Genomic DNA, 21,692 nt, shown 5'->3' on the forward strand with positions numbered 1-21,692 from the left:
GTAAAGTCAGAAAAAGTAATACATACAAGCATACAAATTATGATGGATTAATATTTAATGGTGAAAGCTGGAATTCAAGGATTGTACAAAAGAAAGTGCATGTGATATTGTTGGTAAAACAAAACCTAAAGATGTGGAAACTACAGAAATCTAAACAATTTCTATGGTAGCATAGACTGGGAAATGGAGTTCAGTATCCAAGAACCAGGGCTTTATGGTGAGAAGTTCTGTACAATTCATGATGAAGGAACAGGGTTCAAATACAGAGAGAATGTTAATAAAGAAACAGTGTTTTAATAAAAGATGTCAAGAAGCACAGGAGCTTTGAGGTATGCAGTAGCAAAGATATGAGTGGCACTCCAGCCAATCAGTATCTGAAAGGTATAAGAGAACAATGAATAAATACAGCAAGATAGGAAATTAGGAACGAAGAAACTTTGGCAAGAATATTGTGGACAAGGTAAGAGAAAATCCAACTTCAATCAAAAAAGTTTATTGAGTCATTTGGGGTTTCAGAGAGGAAAATTGAAGGGAATGACATAAGGATGTGTGATAAAATGAATAAATTCTAAAGGTTTTCACATTAGGAGACTACAGCCCCATTACCAGTGAGATACAATAAAGAGGTATTAGAAAACAATGACATGACTAAAAAAGACATTGACAGAATGCTAAAAATTTTAATTATATGGATGCATAAATACTTACCTCCACACACCAGTGAGACAAGGCACCTTGAAAAGGATTGCTGTTGCAAACACAGAGCAAGCTAAAAGAACTATTGAAAACTGAATTAATAAAACTGTCAAAACCCTTTGCAAAAGAAGGGTGAGATGCATATATTTTCTGAACATATGATATTGAGTTCAATGATTATATTTCATAACCCAAGTAATTATTTCATTTCCATCATTTTGGCATTTTTAGGAAGAACATTGTGTTTGTTGCATGTTACACTATGTATAAAAAGAGACTGATTAGTGATATCCATATTTTTTTTATTTCTTTTGTTACTTAAGATTTGGGTAAATTTTTTACTCTTCCCCTAAAAATAGAATAAGGGTCTTTAGGCCTCTGCTCACTGTCTTTCTTAAGGTACTCCTGGCATTTTGAGGATACATCATAGGAAATACATATGATGAAGAGTGGCACAAGAACTGATGCCTTTATGAATGACAGGTCACAAAAAATGTACACATGGTGAAAGGTTGGCTGAGAAGGTAAGTTATGAAGCTTTACCCACATTACTCAACCTGGTAACCATGTCATTGGAAAATCTAGTAATAGTTTATTGCCAGATATCAACCTAACTGGAAAATAGTATTTGTGACCCTGGACAGCTAACTTATGTCATTACACATACATTATCGGGAAACAACAAACAGTACATGACCAGAGAATGTAGATGATTTTGTAAATTTTTATTTGTTGTATTCAGTCTTTGCACTCTGGGATATTAAACAAAGTAGCCAGGCAGCCTGTGTTAAGATCAGTGTTTTTGGCAGTTTGGAAACTCAAGAATTAGATTTACTTTGTTTCAGGAATGGTATCAGATATCACTAATGTTCATATATTCACTTCTATAGCACAAATGCATGAGTTTTTTTCTGTAATATGGGCTTTTATTCAACATAAAAAGATCAAGGCATCTGTAAAATCAGGAAAAGAAAATAGACTATATGACATTCTTTCAGAGGACAAAATTACATGACACTGTAAAAACTAGCATCAGTAATAATTTTTGGCAATAATCACAAAGCATTTTTTGGGCTGTTTCACTGGTGACCACTTGAAGTTTTACAGCAAGTAGTTCAGCACTGGTCCTAACTGAGAGGGTGAGGGATTCAATTCCCTAAACTGTACAATTTTAATAAACAGATATCTTTATTTTACAGTTGTTCACCTTAAAACAGGTTACATTTTATCAAGTTAATCATTAACAAAATAGCCTTCCTGCAACTAATTTTAGTTTCCCATCATTCAGCCAGAGTGTATCTTGGATGTCTCAGTCAGTATATAAGTATCAATCAATGGTGCCATAACTGTCCAAATAACACTACAGAAAGGTATTAGGTTAACTGTCCATGTCTGATTATTTTCTCAGTGATGCAGTATCATAACAGTAGATCCTTTTTTGTATTTATTTACATAAGCACTTAGCAGACTTCTTTGAAACAGCATTTACTTTAAATGATTACAGAAAAGACTGAATGTCATTTATTTCTAAGTTAAGGAGATGTAAAGAACAGGAAAGATTCTATATATCATTCTCACATGATACTAAATTATCTAAAAAACATATCATAGGAATAACCAAAAAGCAGAAAATCATAATAAAATGCTCTGAATACTTTGTCTCTTTCACTGTTACTCAAGGTGGAGAAGTAAGTCCTGGTAAAGTCAGCAGTGGGAGTACCTCTTGCAATGTGTAGCCTGGAGAATTCTGTGTGCTTCAGAGGAAGCCCCATTAGCTGGCTTAGGTACTTCTCATCCTCAGCAAAGGTCTCCACCTGAGGAAAAACCCAACTTTAGGTGACACAAAGGTTTAATAATCTTGTTCTTTGGGTTTACCTTGAGATGAATTATGTTGATATTACTATTTTCTTAGAAATCTTCAATATTCTTTTAAATCTATTAACCATGTGTGGAATGTGCAAGCATAGAAATACACTTTCTGGTGTTTTGAGGAGGCTCTGCAATGCGTATTTTGGAAACAGGCATACATAATATTATTGTATTAATGTGTGATTGCTATCTTCTCTGGACATAATTTTGATATATGTATATGGAGGTATATATAGACAGGAAACAAGTTGCTTCTTTGGGACCCTTGTAGTTTTCAACCACATCTACTGAACAGGACCACAGGTCATTAAATGTGGTGATGATGTGTGTATGTCCATGTACGGAGAGTGCAAGGCAACTGCGGAGTAAGTGTTCAGTGTCTCCATTGTGGAAGCTGCACCCTGGGGCACAAGCAGTCTTGCGATATACTGAAACAGTGTTTGTAATGTTGGGGCAATGGGTGATGTCCAGAACACAGATGGAAAAGGTTGACTCATACATGTCTGGGAGTGTAGTTTCAGATGAGTGTATGTTTGATGGGGCAGTGTTTAAAAGTGGTTTGGGAGGGTGGTTGTTTGGCACTTTTTGGATCATTTAGGTGTGTGCATATTTTGTCTATTGTGTTTGTGAAGGGATCTGTGATTATAAGTTTCTATAGTTTGACAGGGGTCTGTTTTTTATTTCTACATGCGCAATGGTGGTTGGTTATGGAGTGACTTAGATAAAAAGGGTCTATTGCAGTTGCCAAAAATGAGTGTTGAGCATAATGAGATGATGCTGCATTGAAAGTATTTTTTTCATTGTGCATAAGTTAAATGTTTGAGATTGCTAGGAAGCTGGTCACTATTCTAAGTACTTTGCTTTGTGTGCTTTTTAGCAATGTTATATTCAGTTTAGACAAAGTGGGTAGCCAGGCAGGGAAAATGTAGTTTAGGGTATAGTGGATGAATTGTTTCTTGAAGAGACTACCTAATTCTTTTCATTGTTCAAATCCGGTACCAGTAAGTGCTCTGAGGGTGTTAGTTTGTTTAAATTCTTTAGGTTGGTGTGTGTGGTGTGGGGAGTAAATGCTGTATCATATTTAATTACAAAGGAAGATTTGAACATACTGGTATCCAAGCAGGGAGAATACCTTGCCAATAACACTGGGTCTGGGATCTATCTAAGCTTGTTCAATTGTAATTAGTTGGGAAACCTATTTCTAATGTGAATATATTAAACTTAGTTCTAGCTGGAAATGGGGACCTTGTCTATAATGCTGTAGTTGGCAAAACATTTACTACAAATGATCGGTGACAAAATACTTTTGAGCTAACTTTCAATGCTGCTTGTTATTCTGGTCAGCATGATAGGTGCAGAAATACCACATTTTAGACCTGCTGGTTTTGATGACCTTTACACTGGTCTTGATAGCCAAATTCATATGTGGGTTACTTCTAAGGTTTTCTCCCTTGTTCACTCAGTCTTTAATATATCATTTCACCTCCTTGACACTTTGGGAAGTGGCCATACTTGTGTAATGTGGACAACATGACTATGCTGTCTGTAATGATGTATATCAGCTTTATGTTCAATATCCTTTTGGCTGAACATCATCCTGATTCCCCTTAGGTCAGGTATCCACTGCAAGAAATGATATGCTTTCAATGGACTGAACAAGAGCATTTGAAGCAACTGGGAGAAATCATAGAAAGGTTTGTTGATCTGGCTGTGGATAGGTGGCTGTGGCTTCGGTGCATTACACACAAAAGATTGAGAATGGATGTTAGTGAATCTTGCTTTTATTTGTCTGTTCCTGAAGCTACCTTGCTAACACAAGAAATTGAAAAAAATGAGAAAAATAAGATAAAATCCAGTACAAGGTATACAGCATGCCATGCTATCATCATAAATCTTTACCATATTTCGTTTTCAGTGCAACACTTTTCTTCATTCCTGACAAATCAAAAATTTTTACTCCTGTCTTCTTTAATCACCTTTTTATAGCTGAGGCCTTCCTTGGATTTGCAACAGTTATATACCTTTTGTTTTCTACTCTATTGCAGTAAATATAACCTCTATGCCTTTTCATTATGTTACTGCACTACTTCTTTAGATTAATTTACAAACCTTTGGGGTAACACAACTTCTTGGATGCTTCTATGATGTATTTGTTCTCTTCCTTCAGGTATTCACTACTGCATATTCTAACCGCAGTAATGTGCCCTTGAAAGTAGAGAAGAGACGTATTATGAAGGCATTCAAGAAATTGCGATACTTGGAAGGTTTATTAGTTAAACTCCAAATGAAAGCCAATAACATACTGAAAAGGGGCAGAGGGAATGTTGAAAGCAACACAGTGGAAAACATGAGGTATATAACAGACCCAAAGGCAAGGAAAGCCTCAGATATAATTAAGATTCTTAAAAGACAGGAAATGAATAAATGATGCTTCATCAAGGAAGAAGATAGGTAAGTCACAAGAAACAAAAAGGGATAAAAGCTGCAGAGAGGAATAGCATGGTATATGGTATACCTTGAGATGGATGTCTGGCTACTTGCTATGGGGGAAACAGGACAAGATATGACCAAAAAGATAATGACCATACACTTGAAATATGTCATCAGAGGCCATGAAATAAACTCATCCACACAGACAAGTATGATAACTTACTGAGTTGGCAAAAGATTCAGAAAAACCTTGGAAGCTGACTACATGTTCATGGGAGAAGTGACCAACAACTGTGATGGTTTCATATGATGAGCTACAGCAGCTGCAAACATAATGGTGATGGCATGTGCAGGGACAGTGTCAGGAACTAGGTTAGTCAGCCAGCTGGGGGATTTTTTCTTCCATGTTCACATCAAGGCTGAGCCTTAACTGAAATATAGAGAGAATTATGAAAGGGAAAAAGAAAGTATTTATGAATTGTGGAGGAACCAATAAACTTGTCTTAAAATGTGCTAAGTCATAATTACTGGGAAAGACATGAGAAGGCAGAGAGTTCCAAAGCTTCAAAGTGTAGGGAAAGTAAGTTATCAAAATGGCCCTTCCTTGAGTTTCCAACAGCCAAAGAATGCATTGCATTGCAATGTCCAATAAGGTGAAAAGTGGCCAGTAGATCTATAGTTTTGTCTTTATATCTTAAGTTCAGCAGGGTTGACAGACAAGTTAGTTGGGATGTGAGTTTGAATGGAAAAAAATTGGAGGAAGTGAAGTGTTTTCGATATCTGGGAGTGGACTTAGTAGCAAATGGAAACATGGAAGTGGGAGTGAGTCGTAGGGTAGGGGAGGTGGTGAAGGTTCTGGGAACGATGAAAAATGCGTGGAAAAAGAGAATGGTATCTCAGAGAGCAAAAATGGGTATGTTTGAAGGAATAGTAGTTCCAACAATATTATATGTTTGCAAGGCATGGGATATGGATAGGGTTGTATGGAGGAGGGTGGATGTGTTGGAAATGAAATGTCTGAGGGCAATATATGGTGTAAGGTGATTTGATCAAGTAAGTAATGAATGGGTAAGAGAGATGTGTGGTAATAAGAATAATGTGGTTGAGACAGCAGAAGAGGGTGTGTTGAAATGGTTTGGACTATGGAGAGAATGAGTGAGGAAAGGTTGACAAAGAGGATATATGTGTCGAGGTGGAGGGAACAAGAAGAAGCAGGAGAAAAAATTGGAAAATTGGAGGTGGAAGGATGGAAGAAAAAGATTTTGAGCAATCTGGGCCTGAACATGCAGGAGGGTGAAAGGCATGCAAGGAGGAATAAATTGGAATGATATGGTATATCGGGGTTGACATGCTGTCAATGGACTGAACCAGGGCATGCAAAACGACTGGGGTAAACTATGGAAAGGTCTGTCGGGCCTGGATGTGGACAGGAATTGTGGTTTTGGTGCATTATACATGATAGCTAGAGATTGAATGTGAATGGATGTGGCCTTTTTTGTCTGTTTTCCTGGCACAATCTCGCTGATGCAGGGGGTGGCAATGCTATTTCCTGTGGGGTGGGGAAGCGCTTGGAATGGATGAAGGCAAGCGAGTATGAATATGTACATGTGTATGTATGTACATGGCTAAGTATGTGTATGGATATGTATGTATATGTTGATATGTACATGTATATGTATGTAAATGTACATGAGCATGAAATGCATGCAAGGAACAGAGTGAAATGGAATGATGTGGTATACTGGGGTCGAAGTGCTGTCAATGGATTGAACTAGGGCATGTGCAGCACCTGGGTTAAACCATGGAAAGGTCTGTGGGGCCTATATGTGGATAGGGAGGCGTGGTTTCGGAGCATTACACATGACAGCTTGAGACTGAGTGTGAACAAATGTGGCCTTTTTTGTCTTTTCCTGGCACTACCTCACTATCAACAGCAGTGTCCCTCAAGGTTCTGGCCTGTCCCCCGCTTTTTTCTCCTTTTTATTAGTGATTTCCTCTCCCACAAAAAAACAAATACACTCATATGCTGCATTCATTCGCATCCTTCAATTTTGCTCCTTCTTTAGCTTGATCTGCATCTCATTTTGAAACAGCTTCCTCAGTAAACTGAGACTTGGACAGAATATCTTATTGGGTTAGATGAAACCTAGTTAAGTTTAATGCTTCCAGGACCCAGTTTCTATCCATCTCTCTATTGGAAACTCCTCACAACTCTCATCTCTCCTTTGACAGCTCAGTAATTCCAACTCTTGACTCAATGAACATATTTGGTATTACTGTTACATTCCTTCTTTCTTGGAAACCCCACATTATGGAAATAGCCAACTCTGTTTCTATGAAAAAGGGTGTCCTGTTTATATGTTGAAGCTTCTTTCCTTCTAAACAGCTGCTACATTTATGTTTGATTCATTCTTGTATGGAGTACCACTCTCACACCTGGGGTGGTTCCAGCAGTAGAGTCAAAATCAGTCTGACTTATAAACTCTCCCATTCAAACTTCAAAAGCTGACTGACCCTCTTGCCGTGCCATAATGGTGGTTCACTTTCCCTGTTCAATAGGTATGCCCGATTTTTTTTGGCTCCTGAGAGTTGGCTGCTTGTGTTTCCTCAGCACTAACTAGACCACACAATACTTGGCAAGCTTCTTCCTCACATGATTACTGTTTGGCTGTTAGCAACTCAAGGGTGGGCTGTTTTGATAACTCTTTCTTTCACTACATCTCGAAGCTTTGGGACTCTCTACCTTCTATATTTCCTAACAACCATGACCTAGGACAATTCAAAAGGCAGGTTTTTCACTTCCTCCAAAATTAAAATACTTTCTCGTCTCTTCTTTTTCCTGTTCATAATCATCTCTATTTTTTAATTAAGGCCTGGCCTTGATGAGGACTTTTGTTCGAGACTGGAACCTCTAAGTAAGAAAAAAATGTTTTTCTTTTCTTTTGAAAAATTAAAGAAATGAGCTTACCTTAGCTATGACATCATACTGAATGTCACAGGGAGCACATCGGTCATGTAGGGGTTGCCAGTGAACATCAATATTCTTCATGCAGTTGGAGTTGATGTACGGTAAGCATAGCAGCACTTGGTCGCTCACATACAGCACAAACTCCCGGAAGGAAGGAAAACTTGTGTCTGATGTTGTCATGAAAGATGAATTAGTTGTGAGTTGTATCTCGTGTGGTGCTTCGTTGACTGAAAGGGAGTCATTTCTCATCACAATGGATTCTTGATGTGAAGATCTACTATTAATTTTTATATCATTCATTTTTTTATTCTCAATCAGTTTTGTGTGTCTTAACGACGTCTCCAATGCGCTGCTTTCATCCTCAGAAGAGCTGTTATTAATTTGCTGTCCACGATATTTGGCAATCATTTCTAGCTGGAGATTCCTCTTGTAATTCTTTGGTATTTTGTCTCTGTAAGCTGAAACTAGCCTGAAGGCAAGAAAAGAAAAAATTTAATGCATTTTTTACCATCGTAGTTGAAGAAAAATTAAAAAGAAAAGATACTTCTTGTTCATGATTTCACATGAATCACTGAATTCTTTATTAGTCTACTCGTTTACTGTATTTCAGAGTTAAGCTCATTTGCATGTGGTCAAGAAAGTGATTATTCACAATTCAAGTATTTTGTTTATCACACATTATGACTATATGAAGGGACTCTCCATTAAGTGAAAGCCCCTTAAAACAGTTTGATAAGTAACCCTTTTCCATGGCTGTGGGACAGAGTCCTGGCCATTTGGCTGATGAGGGCAATACTTGTTCAAACTATGGCATGTCACCTGGTAAAGGGATGCCTGGCCATGATGAAAGTGATAGGTGGGACCTGCATCTCCCTGGCAGCATCCTTAGCTGTCAAGGGTGGAAAAGTATCTATGGCAGCTTCATGTATTTGAAGAGATGTCATGTTGGACACATCTTCACCTGCCCACTCCAGTAGTGTCCTCAGCCAGCTGGTGGTGCCTGCCTGAAGAAAGGAAATTGTGGGTAAGAGGTCAAAAGTAGAAAGTAAGAGCAGAAACTTCCATTTTTCATGCCTTTTCATCACTTAGCATTAGTGAGGTAACACCAGAAACTGATGAAGAAATAATGTATCTGCTCACATACACTTTCTAGCAATTATGCACACAACCCTGAAGCCAGAGATGACCCGCAGGTCTTTCTGTGGTTTTGCCTGACTACAACTTCATGTGTCCTGGTTCTTCCCACTATTATTATGTCACTCCCAGTGTATCACATGGCTCTATCCCATGCACACCTCACACCCTCCTGCATGTTTAGGGCCTGGTAACTTTAAGTGTCTTTCACTCTGTCCTTTCACCTTTTACTCATCTTCTCCTCCTCCTCAATCCCTGCGCTTCTGACACATATTTTCTCTTAGGCACTCTTCAATCATCCTGTCCATATCTCAGATTACTTCAGCACGCTCTGTTCAGCTTTCTCAATCATACTCTGTTTACTTCGACACCTCTCAAAGCGTCATTCCTTACTTGATCAATCCTGCTCACATTACATATTGTCCTCAGCCATTTCATTTTCAATCCATCCAACTTCTTGTGTACTTTTGCATTCAGGACCCAAGACTTGCATCTTTACAGCACCCTGAGGACTCTATCACCACCATAAGCACAATGCGTTAACGTTCTTTGGAATGGAAATAAGGGATGAAAAATAAGACAGTAAGATGTGGTTTTTTTTTCCACGCCTTGACGAGAGAGAGAGAGAGAGAGAGAGAGAGAGAGAAAGAGAATTTTATCTTCAAACCCACCCTATGGTTCATTTCAGCTCTAGTTGTTTCATCCACTGCCATCTCATTTCCCCTAAAAATCTCAATTACTTGAGGTTCTCTCCATTCAGACTCGTACTTAAACAGAACTGTCCCTGCTAAACCTAATTACCTTACTTTTATTCACAGTAATTCTGATCCTCCTCCTTTCACACACTCTCTGAAACTGAAATAAACTAATGCAACTTCTCAGTGGAGTCTGCGAACAGAACTGTGTCATCTGCAACAGAAACTGACTCATCTCCCATGCCTCAACCCCCAACAAACTTCAAACCCACCCCCTTCTACAAAACCTTCGCATTTACCTCCACCGCCATATCATCCATAAATGAATTAAACAGACCCACCTGGACTTGAAACCATTCACCCCTTTCCTCTTCCTGCTCACACAGCACCTTACTCTTTTGATAAAAAACCAACTTCTTGTAGCTTTCCTCCCAAACCTTTATATCCATAGCATCTCCCACAAAGCAAGTCTGTGGACAGTATCATACACCCTCTTCAGAACCATAAATGCCACATATAAACTCTTTCCTCAAGGTATTTCTTGCACAATTTTTTTGTTCACACACCCATTCTATGCATCCTTTACCTCTCATGAAGGTACATTGTTCCTCAGCGTTCTGATGCTTTGTACATGCCGAAACCCTCTCAGTCACATGTTTTATAAGTTACCAAGTATATTCAACAGACTTATATACCAGTGTAATTTCAATATTTACCCCCCCCCCCCACCCTCCTTGCCTTCATTGTGGTATTATATAGCCATCCCGCTAGTCCTCAGACACCTTAGCTTCAGCTGTACATACACTGAAATCCTAACCAATCATCAACACAGTCACCTTTCTCGCTTCGAAAGTGTTGATCCATTCACTTAGCTTTTAAAACTCACCTCTCAACCTCATTTTTCAAACTACCAGGTACACAAGCAATAACAATTATGCACCTCGTAATCCATCATACTTTTCACCCAAATCAGTGTAGGGCCCACTTCCTTACACTCACATATTCCCATGATTCCTCTTTTAGCAGAAGTGCCATCCCACCCTAAGCTGTCACCCTCACACTAATCCTAGACATTACCTCTAGGAAACCATTCTTCCTCTTTCCTCTTACGTTTAGTTTCGCTCAGAGAGAACATACGAGTTCCTTTCCCCTAAGTTACTGCCCACAGTATCTCTCCCATTTTTTTTTGGTTACATTACCTTTGCATTCCTGCAGTAAGCAAGGTGGTGCTTCGTGTCGAAGGTCAGTCTGTCGAAGACCGTGAACCTCTTGAGAGTTTTATAGTGACGGCGGCAGATGTGTGACACCCTTGCGCGACGCTCTGACATCACGGATTCCCAGTCACTAGTCAAGCTGTTCTGCAACGGGAAAAGGTATAAACATACACACACTCACACATGGGGGGTTGATATATCTTGATATATGATAAAATAGAAACAGAAAATACCAGATGTTGTACAACAATGGGAAAATGTGATCATGTAAAGCTTGAGGCTGATTACGTGGTTAATGAAGACGTGAAAATAAGACCACAGAGGAAACATAATTCTAAACTGAAGCTAGATTGTGTGATATTAGCATTAAGCAGGAGGACCACGAGTTTACGAGGAAGGACCTTTTTGGTTAAGTACATAGGTTGGGTTCCAGAAGTGAATTTCACTAGGGTGGGTATATTATATATATATATATATATATATATATATATATATATATATATATATATATATATATATATATATATATATATATATATATCATACTTAACCGATGTCTCCCGCGTTAGCGAGGTAGCGCAAGGAAACAGACGAAGAATGGCTCAACTCACCCACATTCACATGTATATACACATACGCCCACACACGCACTTATACATACGTATACATTTCACCGTATACATAAGTATACATACAAAGACATATACATATATACACATGTACGTATTCATACTTGCTGCCTTCACCCATTTCGTCTCCACCTCGCCACACACGAAATAGTATCCCCCCCCTCCATCGAGGTAGCACCAGGAACAAAGAGGCCACGTTCGTTCACACTGTCTCTAGCTGTCATGTGTAATGCACCGAAACTACAGCTCCCTCTCCACATCCAGGCCCCACAGACCTTTCCATGGTTTACCCCAGAAGCTTCACATGCCCTGGTTCAATCCACTGACAGCACGTCGACCACATCGTTCCAATTCACTCTATTCCTTGCATGCCTTTCACCCTCTTGTATACTCAGGCCCCGATCGCTCAAAATCTTTTTCACTCCATCCATCCACCAATTTGATCTCCCGCCTCTTCCCTCCACCTCTGACATATATATCCTCTTTGTCAATATTTCCTCACTCATTCTCTCCATGTGTCCAAACAATTTCAACACACCCTCTTCTGCTCTCTCAACCACAATTTTTATTACCACACTTCACTCTTACCCTTTCAGTACTTACTTGATCAAACCACCTCACACCACATATTGTCCTCAGACATTTCATTTCTAACACATCCACTCTCCGCACAACCCTATCTATAGCCCATGCCTCGCACCCATATAACAGTGTTGGAACCACTATTCCTTCAAACATACCCATTTTTGCTCTCCGAGATAACGTTCTCGCCTTCTACACATTTTTCAACGTTTCTAGAATCTTCTCTCCCTCCCCCACCTATGACTCACTTCCGCTTCCATGATTCCATCCGCTGCTAAGTCTACTCCCAGATATTTAAAACACCACTTCCTCCAGTTTTTCTCCATTCAAACTTGCATCCCAATTAACTTGTCCCTCAATTCTACTGAACCTAATAACCTTGCTCATATTCACATTTACTCTTAACTTTCGTCTTTCACACACCTTACCAAACTCAGTCACCAACTTCTGCAGTTTCTCACCCGAATCAGCTTCCAGCACTATCATCAGCGAACAACAACTGACTCACTTCCCAAGCCCTCTCATCCACAGCAGACTGCATGCTTGCTCCTTTCTCCCCAAAACTCTTGCATTCGCCTCCCTAACCACCCCATCCATAAACAAGTTAAACAACCATGGAGAAATTATACACCCCTGCCGCAAACCGACATTCACTGGGAACCAATAATTTTCCTCTCTTCCTACTCGTACACATGCCTTACATCCTTGATAAAAAACTTTTCACTGCTAGCAACTTACCTCCCACGCCATATACTCTTAAAACCTTCCACAAAGCATCTCTATCAACCCTATTATATGCCTTCTCCAGATCCATAAATGCTACATACAAATCCATCTGTTTTTCTAAGTATTTCTCACATACATTCTTCAAAGCAAGCATCTGATCCACATATCCTCTATCACTTTTGAAACCACACTGCTCTCCCCTAATCTGAAGTTCTGTACATGCCTTTATCCTCTCAATCAATACCCTCCAATATCATTTTCCAGGAATACTCAACAAACTTATGCCCTTGTAATTTGAACACTCACCTTTATCCCCTTTGCCTTTGTACACTGATACTATGCATGCATTCCGCCAATCCTCAGGCACTTCACCATGATCCATACATACAATGAATATCCTTGCCAACCAATCAACAACACAGTCATCCCCCTTTTTAATAAATTCCACTGCAGTAACATCCAAATCCGCCGCCTTGCCGGCTCTCATCTTCCGCAAAGCTTTCACTGCCTCCTCTCTATTTACCAAAACATTCTTCCTGACCCTCTCACTTCACACGCCACCCCGACCAAAACGCCCTATATCTGCCACTCTATCTGCAAACATATATATATATATATATATATATATATATATATATATATATATATATATATATATATATATATATATATATATATCATCCCTGGGGATACGGGAGAAGAATACTTCCCACGTATTCCCTGCGTGTCGTAGAAGGCGACTAAAAGGGAAGGGAGCGGGGGCTGGAAATCCTCCCCTCTCATTTTCCTTTTTTTTTAATTTTCCAAAAAAAAAAGGAATAGAGAAGGGGGCCAGGTGAGGATATTCCCTCTAAGGCCCAGTCCTCTGTTCTTAACGCTACCTCGCTAGTGCGGGAAATGGCGAATAGTATGAATATATATTTTTTTTTTTTTGCTTTGTCGCTGTCTCCCGCGTTTGCGAGGTAGCGCAAGGAAACAGACCAAAGAAATGGCCCAACCCACCCCCATACACATGTATATACATACGTCCACACACGCAAATATACATACCTACACAGCTTTCCATGGTTTACCCCAGACGCTTCACATGCCCTGATTCAATCCACTGACAGCACATCAACCCCGGTATACCACATCGCTCCATTTCACTCTATTCCTTGCCCTCCTTTCACCCTCCTGCATGTTCAGGCCCCGATCACACAAAATCTTTTTCACTCCATCTTTCCACCTCCAATTTGGTCTCCCTCTTCTCCTCGTTCCCTCCACCTCCGACACATATATCCTCTTGGTCAAGCTTTCCTCACTCATTCTCTCCATGTGCCCAAACCATTTCAAAACACCCTCTTCTGCTCTCTCAACCACGCTCTTTTTATTTCCACACATCTCTCTTACCCTTACATTACTTACTCGATCAAACCACCTCACACCACACATTGTCCTCAAACATCTCATTTCCAGCACATCCATCCTCCTGCGCACAACTCTATCCATAGCCCACGCCTCGCAACCATACAACATTGTTGGAACCACTATTCCTTCAAACATACACATTTTTGCTTTCCGAGATAATGTTCTCGACTTCCACACATTCTTCAAGGCTCCCAGAATTTTCGCCCCCTCCCCCACCCTATGATCCACTTCCGCTTCCATGGTTCCATCCGCTGCCAGATCCACTCCCAGATATCTAAAACACTTCACTTCCTCCAGTTTTTCTTCATTCAAACTCACCTCCCAATTGACTTGACCCTCAACCCTACTGTACCTAATAACCTTGCTCTTATTCACATTTACTCTTAACTTTCTTCTTTCACACACTTTACCAAACTCAGTCACCAGCTTCTGCAGTTTCTCACATGAATCAGCCACCAGCGCTGTATCATCAGCGAACAACAACTGACTCACTTCCCAAGCTCTCTCATCCCCAACAGACTTCATACTTGCCCCTCTTTCCAAAACTCTTGCATTCACCTCCCTAACAACCCCATCCATAAACAAATTAAACAACCATGGAGACATCACACACCCCTGCCGCAAACCTACATTCACTGAGAACCAATCACTTTCCTCTCTTCCTACACGTACACATGCCTTACATCCTCGATAAAAACTTTTCACTGCTTCTAACAACTTGCCTCCCACGCCATATATTCTTAATACCTTCAACAGAGCATCTCTATCAACTCTATCATATGCCTTCTCCAGATCCATAAATGCTACATACAAATCCATTTGCTTTTCTAAGTATTTCTCACATACATACTTCAAAGCAAACACCTGATCCACACATCCTCTACCACTTCTGAAACCACACTGCTCTTCCCCAATCTGATGCTCTGTACGTGCCTTCACCCTCTCAATCAATACCCTCCCATATAATTTACCAGGAACACTCAACAAACTTATACCTCTGTAATTTGAGCACTCACTCTTATCCCCTTTGCCTTTGTACAATGGCACTATGCACGCATTCCGCCAATCCTCAGGCACCTCACCGTGAGTCATACATACATTAAATAACCTTACCAACCAGTCAACAATACAGTCACCCCCTTTTTTAATAAATTCCACTGCAATACCATCCAAACCTGCTGCCTTGCCGGCTTTCATCTTCCGCAAAGCTTTTACTACCTCTTCTCTGTTTACCAAATCATTTTCCCTAACCCTCTCACTTTGCACACCACCTCGACCAAAACACCCTATATCTGCCACTCTATCATCAAACACATTCAACAAACCTTCAAAATACTCACTCCATCTCCTTCTCACATCACCACTACTTGTTATCACCTCCCCATTTGCGCCCTTCACTGAAGTTCCCATTTGCTCCCTTGTCTTACGCACTTTATTTACCTCCTTCCAGAACATCTTTTTATTCTCCCTAAAATTTAATGATACTCTCTCATATATATATATATATATATATATATATATATATATATATATATATATATATATATATATATATATATATATAGATAGATAGATAGATAGATCACCACCTCCGACAAGTCGTCTTAAATGTAATGACACTATAGCAGCAAATGGCAGTAAACAATAGAATTACGAATTTCAGGTTGCCATACCCTACAATACTGAGACATAAACGTACCATTGAAGTGCTACACAATAAAGTACTCTTTTATGGATAAGAAGCATGTTCACGATCACCAGGCTGCGGAAGAGAGTACTTAGGCTAATTTGAGTAGATACAAGAACGAATAAGATGAGAAACATCAGGGTAAGAGGGGATCTGAATGTAACATCTATGATAGAACGAATGAGAATAGGATTAGGTAGTATGGTCACGTACAGAGAATCCAAGGCATGACATGACAGGAAGTATTTGAACAGGACTCCTGATGATAGACGTCCTAGAATGAAATGGATTTAGGGCATTAGGTACTCAATTAGAAGAAGGAAGAAAAATATCTAAGACGACAGAAAGCACGAGGAGAGGAATGAGTGACGATTTATAAGGAAGCAGGCGACTGACTGATAGAGTCTAACTGGCGTCTGCTGAGTTCCTGAAATGATACCTCTTATGATACGTTTCACCATAAAAAAGATTTTCGATATCAAAACTATTTTATGTAAATTACATTATCTATCATTTCCTCGCCACCTGCTGAGATCAGTTTACATTTGTGGTCCTGTTATCTTACCCTCTGATCGCACACTTAAAGCTTGACAATAGATTAAAGTTGGTCCCTGAGTCTAGCGCTAGTTGCTAGTGTCATGTATTTGTGTGCTATGGTGTTGAGAATGAGACAGATGGCTGGACGGGTAGAAGATGCCTGCGCGTCTGTCTTTACTGCTTACCTTCTGAGCAGCCGAGGGAAGTTGGCCAGCATCTTGATGTTGGTGCCGTCGCCCCGGAGCTGTGGTGACCTGTTGAGCGTTGGTGTTGCTGGGGTCAGAGCTGCCACTGGTCTCGTGCCTGGTAACAGACCGGGGAGTATTGATGATAGCGTGTGTGACCGTCTGTATGGTACTTATGGTCTGGTTGTATTTCGTAGGGGTGCTAGTGTTGTAATAGGTTTTGTGGTAGGTGTTGTGGGAAACAGCCAGGGTGGGTTTCATTAAAGCTGGCCTGGGGAGGCGGAAGGTGGAGTTGGAAGTGGAGTGCTCTAGCCACACGGCACACAACCAAGCCGTCCCCACCAACACCACAACTGCCCACCGCCAACACTGACGATACGACCTCGCCATCACAACCTCACCGAGACAAGCACCTTCATCAACACCCACATAATCATCATTGCGTTCCCGTCACTATAAATGAGGTCCATAGGTGACATTTTCCAAGCCTAGATGTGCTAGATATTGTACATTATCTACATTTTCACTGTGGTGGAGGGATGTATTGAAATGACTAAATAAACGAGTTTCAGAGTAACAGGGAATACCACATTTGAGTATAATGAAACTTGCTGTGTGATATGAGGCGATTTGTGATGACCTGTCGATCTCCAGGCATGAGATGGAATGAATATATTGTGCATACACTAAGTAGGGTCACAGCCAAGCTTATCACTGTTCTTAACTCCTTGAGCACGGCGGTGCTAGCGTGGAGGGTCAGACAAGACACCAAGCCACCATATCCAAGGATCTTACCGTCACGACGAAGTGCATGCGACGGACACTTTGCATCGCTGAGGATAGCATCATGTGATGAAGATTTTATGGGTTTAAAAGTTACAGAAATGACAGAAATTCATGATAAGTTCCACCTCTGAACTTCATGACTATCATTAACTTCTCAAATACTTAATCAATGACGAGCTTGAAATCTCGAGGAGACGAATGTAACATCTTCCAATGACACGGCACATTCGGGTAACAATACTCTTAGGGTATTTGTATAGATTTTTCACACCATAACTCTACACTCTGGTCAATGAATATCTCATGAGGCGGGAGACACATGTCACTCTGTTCTGTTAGAGAGGCTTTGCCTAACTGTCGTCGGTACGAGGGAACGACTAACCTGAAAAGGTGAAATCTTGTAACTTGCCACACTGCCTGGTAGGTTACCAACGAGGGAAAAAAAGCTTAAATGCTTCACAAATATTCAGAAGTAGACATAGATGCAAGTGATATTCCTTGATTGTAGGTGTAGGTAATTGGTGAAACACAGCATTTAACATGTTTCTTTCTTATAAGTAATCATTAACCAATACTGTTACGATAAATCATATTTTAACAGCCGCCATCATGAAAAAAAAGTATAACTTTACATGAAGATAACGCTTTAACATTAATCGTAGGTCTGGATCAAAACATGTGAAATACCAAAAGCATCACGGAGAATAACTTGTACTGGTTGTATCTTGACTGTATCCCGGGCTTTTTCATCAATTAGTTTACCGTGAAATGCTGATGATAATACTCCAGGTGATGCAGAGCCCAAGCTGAGGTAGGTCATTTGCGGCCTGGGGTCCCGGAACTACTTTCACTCGTCTTGCTGCTCGCACTGCTAGATCTTGCTATATTCATATTATGATGCCAACGACCTTATCTATATCTCGTTCTGAACCTTCAAAAACATAGACTGAAATTGTTGCGATAAAGGGCGCACCTCGGAACAGAAATATTTATCATATCTGCTCGTACTACATCTAGAAAATGTTTCTTTAATTTTAGTGGTGGCATCGTCATCTTTGCTTTCTCTCTCCTTACAGATGTTGTTGGTTCTCCTTTCCATTGTTTGACGTCATCTTCCTTTGTTTTGTTTGTTTTCTTCGTTGTTTTTTCATGTAAATCTACTTTTCATTCTTTTGAAACTTTTCGTTTATATTCATTTTCATCAATTTCCGTTCACTTTTATTATGACAGCGTTTCTTCCTGTCATCTTAACCTCATGTACTTCTCCCATCTAATTGCCGTTATCCGCTACTTCATGTCTTTTTATTATCATTTTCTTATCATCTTTGTTGTTATTTAATTCCTGCTGACTCCTTATCTCTTTCTGTTGTTCTGCTCCCAACTGAGCTCTTGTTAGTCCTGTCTATCGTCTTTTGTTTCTCTGTGATTATTCTCCGTCTCGTCTGTTGTCCTGTTAAAGATACGCTACTAGCGGCCTCATTCTGGCATGGATTGTTGTATTTAAATGGGCTATCTATTTTCTTTTTTTCAACTCTCGGTCTGTTGTCTTCTGTTTCCTGTCAAATCTCGCCGTCTTTTTTTCTCCCCCCCCCCTTTTTTAAGTTGTTATGTTTCCTATCAATTCCTTGTCTCTTCTGTGTTCCTCTGTTTCCAACTGAATCATCTTGGCCTCTCTTCCGTTATATTTTGTATTCTGCCGACTAGCCGTATCATTTGGCTTGTGTTCCGTATCCTGCTGAGTTCTCTTGGTCCGTGCTCTGTCCGTGGTCTGTTACTGGTGTACTGTCTAATTTTTCTTTGTATTGTCTCCTCACGGTCATCTCCGCCTCGTTTTTCTCTCCCTGTTATTGTAATTGTCATCCAGATTATAGACGGAGATATGTTTTTGCTGTTTTTCTTCTTATTCTTTTTCATATCAGCTGACAGCATCGGCAACTGAATGCCCTAATCGAGGTCAATTAATATTTTCTTCGTTTCTTATACTTTGGATGCTCCAATCACGGACAAAAGTCCACGTCTAGGTCGGGCCTTAATTGAAATATGAAGTCACTTAAAGGGGAGAAATAAGAAAGAAGGGAAAGTATTTACGAATTTTGGAGGAAATGAAGAACCTGTATTTTTTTTTTTTTTTAATATATCAGGTCATAGTTGGGAAAAACATGAAATTATAGAGTTCCATAGCCTCAAGGTGTAGGGAAGGACTTATGTTGGTTCCAAAGCTTCGAGGTACAGGGAAAGACATGAGATGGTAGTCCCCCCCACTCCCCCCGCCGCAAACACCACCACCATCACCACCACCAACGTATGGGAAAAATTCAACCACTCCCTATGGTGAACGTTGAAATCCCGTAAGTAGAGGAATTCGGCTTGCCCGTAAGAAGACTCCAGTCTCATGGCAGGAATTTATGTAGGTAAAGAAAGATATAAAATATGCAGAATTAAGAGAGGAGTAGGCGAACCAAAGGAAAACAATGTTAGTTGGGAGACAGACCTTGAGTCAGATAACGTCAAAGTTTGAGGGCTCAAGGCCCTCGAGTCGTGTAACAGGTGTGTTGATGCTGGAATAAACACAGACACCACCTCTGAACCGGTATCGCGAATGGATATTATAGCTGGATATGAAAAAGGACTAGTGAGAACATCATTAGACGACTGGGTCCCAGAGAGAAGTAAGGTATTAGGAAAGAAGGCATCCAGCAGAAGAGAGGTTACTACAGAGGCCACGAATGTTGGTGTAATGAATAGAAAAAGAGGCAAGTCTTGTATACAAGAAAGGGAAAGGTCGTGGGAGAGGCTGCTACTGCAACTGAGTTCTCCTCATTGGCAGTAGTCAAGCGGAAACCCGGAGATTCTTAATACCCTATGATGTAGGGCAGCAGAGGCCATAGGTTTGTTGGACTCCATCATGATTGTATTTAAGAAAACGACTGTGCAGACAGGAGATGGTAGTACCACCCTTAGCGGCTCATGTCAACAGCCTACTACCCAATGGATTACTCCAAGGGTAGGGGACGGGATATCCCTTGAGTTTGTTGAGATATTGGGATGGGTAATACACTACCACCTGAGCCCTCCCCTTCGCAGCGGCAGAGTCGAACAAGAAAGTGTAGTCAGAGGTGCATACCTTAGATTTGCTGGGGTTGTGGTAGGAGACATTATTACATGAGCCCTCATTGGCAGCGGAGTCACTTTAGAGGTAGAGCATTTTCATCAATGTATTTCTCACAGCCTCTCTGCTCTGTATTGTGTTAAAATTTCACAACTGCCTTGAACATCTATACGTGAGCTTGTCATACGATATATGTATGACAGATTATACATAGCCCATGACATGAGAGCTAGTATGTGGTAAAATATAGCTGTTATAGTGGACAACATTTATTCTGTAGTTCTATTGTCCCAATGGACCATTTGGCTTAGCAGTACCATTCATCTGCTTCTGTGGTAATTTCATTACAAATGCCTACAAGACAAGAGTTTTCACTGTAAATGAAAAAGGAAAATGTAAGCCGGCCTGATGATAGCCAAGCTAACAAAAGCTATCAAATCATTGCTTCTAAGTCAGGTACACATTTATCGACCGATCTCGAGAGGAGGATCGGCAGCTGGGATGACTGTGGGTCAGTTGCTACGCCTAGGATTCAAACCAAAACGTGCGTAAATCATGGTCACCGACACTAACCACAATACCAGTGAAGCCCCTACTCCTATACTCTTGGCAGTGAGGATCCTCGCCTCGTCACACGGTTCTTTTAACTTAGTCACCCCAATTCCCCACTTCCCTTGAGGCTGTGACAATATGTTTGTCGCTGTCGTCTGACATTTCACGAGACCATCCTTCCTGCCAGGACTACTTGAGTATGCACAAGTGAGCAAGTACCAAGCCTCCCGTAGCCTCAACATTACCCAGTTTGACATTACACAGTCTTAGTATGATTCATCACATAATTAACTCTCTCTCTCTCTCTCTCTCTCTCTCTCTCTCTCTCTCTCTATATATATATATATATATATATATATATATATATATATATATATATATATATATATATATATATATATATATATATATGAGAAATACTTGGAAAAACTGATGGTTTTGTATGTAGCATTTATGGATCTGGGAAAGGCATATGATAGGGTT

General features: G+C 40.2%; 1 protein-coding gene across 1 annotated transcript; it reads right to left on the reverse strand.

Moving 5' to 3' along the window:
• Positions 1 to 477: 477 nt before the first annotated feature.
• LOC139758845 (carbohydrate sulfotransferase 11-like) lies at positions 478 to 20,455 on the reverse strand. The gene is made up of 7 exons (XM_071681070.1): positions 20,408 to 20,455; positions 18,311 to 18,429; positions 16,763 to 16,880; positions 10,992 to 11,150; positions 8,783 to 8,967; positions 7,964 to 8,432; positions 478 to 2,510 (listed from the first exon to the last, which is right to left on the reverse strand). Exons 1-7 carry the CDS (start codon positions 20,453 to 20,455, stop codon positions 2,286 to 2,288), a joined length of 1,323 nt encoding a protein of 440 aa, XP_071537171.1. The 3' UTR covers positions 478 to 2,285.
• Positions 20,456 to 21,692: the final 1,237 nt, after the last annotated feature.

Source organism: Panulirus ornatus, chromosome 1 (assembly GCF_036320965.1).
Source record: "Panulirus ornatus isolate Po-2019 chromosome 1, ASM3632096v1, whole genome shotgun sequence".
NCBI lineage: Eukaryota > Metazoa > Arthropoda > Malacostraca > Decapoda > Palinuridae > Panulirus > Panulirus ornatus.